The sequence below is a fragment of the Buceros rhinoceros genome, unplaced genomic scaffold (assembly GCF_000710305.1).
Source record: "Buceros rhinoceros silvestris isolate BGI_N320 unplaced genomic scaffold, ASM71030v1 scaffold5397, whole genome shotgun sequence".
NCBI classification, from domain to species: Eukaryota; Metazoa; Chordata; class Aves; order Bucerotiformes; family Bucerotidae; genus Buceros; species Buceros rhinoceros.
In genome coordinates, this window is record NW_010422634.1 from 29,501 (window position 1) to 33,995 (window position 4,495).

Below are 4,495 nucleotides of genomic sequence, written 5' to 3' on the forward strand. Positions count from 1 at the left end.
CCCGTCACACCATCATACCTCCTCCTGCACATTCTGGCACCTTCCCCAGGCTGGTCACTCATATTCGTACCTGTTCACCACAGACTTCCTTTCTGTCTAAGCCTTCCTCACCCATATCTTGCCCTTTAAGTCTACATTCATTATTTTCACTCCTTTCTGTCTCTCCCTCCGAAAAAGTTAAAATAGAGGGGGTCTTAATTTTATTTCTTCATTGGCATTCTTATTGTCAGAAACGTCCACTGGCATCATTCGGCAATGGCCTTTCAAAAGCCAAGGGCCTAAATGACTCAAAACACTTCTCTGGGAATTGATCATCACTACGTAACACTCATTTGACACCTATAGCCCTCTTCAGCTTATTGCCTCAGCAGGCCTAAGTCTGGACAAAAGCAAGAGTTCTACTACCTCAACAAAAGTAAAACCGCTGCAAAAATAAATATTCAGTAAAACGTTGCAAATCAGTAAAGGGAGAAAGCACCACACCTTTAGACAAAGATGCTCCTTCTGCTTCAATAGTTTGTTAAAGATGACACACGATCTAGAGGCTAGAGCTTCAGATTTCTAAGGGAACAGAGAGGGGCTTACTAGGATTTTCCTGCCAAAATTACACAACTGATATGGCTGGGATTTAGATGCCTTTACTGTTCAGTTGTTTTCATTTGAGAATTAGACTCTTTGATTACTCCAGAATTCTGAAAGTATTGCCTCCACCATGTTCTGAGAATGAAAGCCTCAACTAAGCATTACAGGGGAAATCCAGTTTTCAGAAGTACTTTCAAAATTTGCATACCAAACAAGTACAGAGCATTTTTTTCCCCCCCAAACAAAAAGGGGCAGGGGGGGAGCTATACCTGTAGGTTATATGCTTCTGCCTCCATTTCTGTCCAGTCAATGCATACCGCTTTTTCCTCCGGCTATGGCGTAGGTGGGGATGATCTGGAACTCCACATCGAGGCTTCTTCATCCACCTGGAAGGGAAGGGAAAGAAAAAGCAAGCTAACAAAGAGTTAGAGGAAAAGAGATTCAACAGAATTCAGGGGGTGACTGAAAGACCTCTGCAGGATAGCCAGTGGCACCCATAAAGACGGGCTTCAGTCTGCACTCTCTGGGGTTTACCCTCCTTGTGCAGAGCTGTACACCCCACCTCTTGCTGCCAACCCACATCTCAGCACACCAGAAAGAATTTAATGATCCTTGTGGAAACAGATACCCGATCAGGTAGCCCTTCTGCTTGACAAGAGCTTAATGATGACAATGCCACAAGAGACCCAGATCAAAACCGCATGTGCACTCGCGCTGGAATCAAACTCTCCTAGCACTACTCTATGCACTCTCCATTCGTTGAAGTGTCCCCGTGCCAGTAAAAAACCCTCCAATTCATAACTCACTGGGTCACGTTGAACAAGTGCAAACATGACCCTCCCAGAGAACAACTAAGGCTTTCACCTGTAATGATCAAAACATATCGCTCCAATCTGTGGGTCACAGCCACCAAATTCTGCTAGGTACTCTCCAAAACCCTTGACTCTCAACATCACTCACGATGCAGGAAATTCTTGCTTCTATGGCCAAGTGAACTTGGAAGAACAAAGGATGCTGTCCCTTGCACAGAGCTCTGTGCACTGTTATCAGAGAAGTCAAGCCTCTTTCCTCTACCTCCTTCACCTCCAGCCTTAACAGATCTTTTGCTTGTTTCTTGCAACAGCTTGAGGGTGGTCAAACACAGCACAGGCTGCCCAGAGAAGTGGTAGAGTCGCCATCTTTAGAGGTATTCAAAATCCAAGTGGGCATGGTCCTGGGCCACACGTGCTAGCTGTCCCTGTTTGAGCAGGGGTTTGGAGCAGATGATCTCAAGAGTTCCCTTCCAACCTAAATGATTCTCTGGCAAGGAGAAATAGACTGTATCCCAGAATAGCATCATGTTTGCTGGTGTGGGCACACTCCACACAAGTCAGAAGTGTCTTATGAAGGAACGAATCTGCCCATCACTGCATGCAGCAGCAGAGGAAAAAGGAGACAGGGACAGAAACAGAGGAACTACAGGTACTGGTCTCCAAAGGTCCCAGCACAACAACTTTCTCTCACAGTCACATTCTTTAGGATTTTGCAGTGCAACCCAGGACAGGAGACCAGAGCCCAAGTATAACACGAGCAGTCTCTGGCAACAGCCTCCCAAATACACTAGCACTGCTCTAAACGTGGGCAGCTACTGGGAACACTGCTGCTGGCACCTTCAGGCATTTTAGGCATTTGATCCACTTACTCTGACAGCAAAGACAGGTGTCCACTGTGACGCGATGTCTTAGGAATCTATGCAGGACATGGTTATGCAGAACATGCCCTGCCTGGTCACACGCAAGAGCACTTCAGCCTGGCAGATTTCTCACACAGGTCACCAAATTCTCTCCCCTCTCCTCCGTAGGGCTTCCCCCACATCCCTGGCCCCCTGGGGTCAACTTTTGGCCTCCAAATGCAGACATTCCTCCATCAACTGCAGCCAGTGGCAAATAGTCCACATGTGCCCACATGCTTGACCCTAAACAGTGCACATCATCTTTACCAAAATCATTAGCCCCACACCTTCGGGAAGGGAGCGTCTTTCCATCACCAGTAGATGATTTACAAGACTTCTTTCCAGGACACCTTTTAAATAAAAACCAAATAGACAAACACTTTGCTACAGCCTCACAAGAACATTCTTTCACAGCACACATACCTGTTCGCAGTTCAGGCAACCAAGCAGCTGACATTTCCTTAATCCACTTTCTGTATGTAAAAACTACAGGGGCTTACAAATCTCAGTGCAGTCATCCGTTGTCTTCTCCCCACCAAGAACAGAGCAAAGGAGGGTTGTTGTACTGCACCTGACAAGAATGCAAGCTGTGCAGACACAGCTAGCACAGATCTTCCCCACTTACATACCTTACATTTATCAGTACAGTGTGTCTTTCAGAAATCTAAGCAACCTGTGGATATCAGATCTATCTTGCCCACACAACTGCTGCCACCTTCAAAGAAAAGCAGTACATCTAAGCCATATTAATTCAACCTCAATACACTGTTTTTCCAAGTCTCATCTGTGTTCTTTTGCATTCCTTCTACCACTTTGCTAGAGAGATGTTAGGCTGACTGTAGCCTGCATTCTCCTAGGTATTTCCTAAGCATTTTTTAAAAACCCCTCCAGCCATATAATATGGCACGGAGGTTTTAGCGTAACCTTATACAAACCATAATGTGAATTAGGTTTTCATCTCTTGAGCGTCATGAGAACTCCTATATCCTCAACGTCCTCATCATCAGGCCCTGATTACAGTCAGAAAATGACCTTCTGTTTTATCTTTACTACTATCATCTAGAAGACAAAACGGTAACAGGGGAGTGCTACCAAACCAAGACGGATGGGCAGGACAAGTCACCAGGACTTTCCAGGACAGTGCTAGCTATGCTGACACACTAGCAATACCTTGCCCTCACACCTCAACATCTGTTTCATGTATGAACACCAGCTGTCCCTTCCCAAGGCCTGCTCTACGCCAAGCAGGCTGCAGGAAATGAGCCCACGCACATTAGTCCCACGCTATCAAAGCCAATCAGAACTGCTCAAAGACCCAACCGAATTAATTCCCTCAAAGACGGTCAAATTCGCTGCGCCAGCTTGATCACAAAGTACAGACACAGGGCAGGGCACAGGGCTGTTGCAGAGGCAAACTGCAATATTGGCACCCTGGGCTTTAAGGGCTTCTTGAGCCAAACCTTCCACAACACCAGCATCTGCAGAGCTGCCCACAGGCTTACGCTAACAGACAACTGCATTCCTCCAGCTGCTTGACATGCAGAAAACAGGTAACTTCCGAAAGCAGTGACATCCAGCTCCTGTCCAGATCCAGCTGCTTTCCCCACTTCAGGCTACGAGCCCTCCACAAGACTCTCCCAAATAGAGGAAGCTGTCACTCAGTCGCCTACCACCGAGCTGGTGGGAGTGGTTTCTCTAAACCTCCCTGCTGCGCATCCCAAGGCAAGGCATCTGCAGAACAGGCTCATGACAAAGCACAAGACACACAAGACACTTGCAACGCAAGTCAGACTATTTCTTGGTTCCCTCCAGGGCCACGTGATCGATTACCACAAACACAACAGTCACTGCACTAGTGTGCCTTCTCTCCCAGGACTATATCCTTGCCCAGCTGCCGAGCAGAACTACACCTCAAACCGCTAGCTGCAGGCTGGTGCAAAGTTTGCTGAGGCACTGTCGATTGCAGGGTATGAGGAGGCCGCTTCATGTGTTCTCCCTGCTCTCCTTACAGAAAAACGACATCTCCTCAACCTGCTACCTCAGGACAGCCCCTCTGCTGAACAGACCCCACTTTCCTTTCGGGTACCAGTGAGCAACACCAATTGTTCCTTCCCATCTCCCAGGCCCACCGGTAGTGCCAGCATAGTAACTTTAACACACTTGGGTACCACTCTTGGAGGAAAGAACAAGCTTGGGATTTGG

The 4,495-nt window shown here is 47.3% G+C and overlaps 1 protein-coding gene across 1 annotated transcript in view; it reads right to left on the reverse strand.

The window, feature by feature from the left end:
• The window catches only part of LOC104496908 (matrix metalloproteinase-24), a gene marked incomplete at its 3' end in the record, with an annotated part of 23,784 nt that overhangs the window by 16,909 nt on the left and 2,380 nt on the right, over positions 1-4,495 (reverse strand). The window contains exon 2 of the mRNA XM_010140097.1: positions 852-968. Within this exon, the coding sequence (XP_010138399.1) occupies positions 852-968 (117 nt within the window). The remainder of the gene's footprint in view (positions 1-851; positions 969-4,495) is intronic.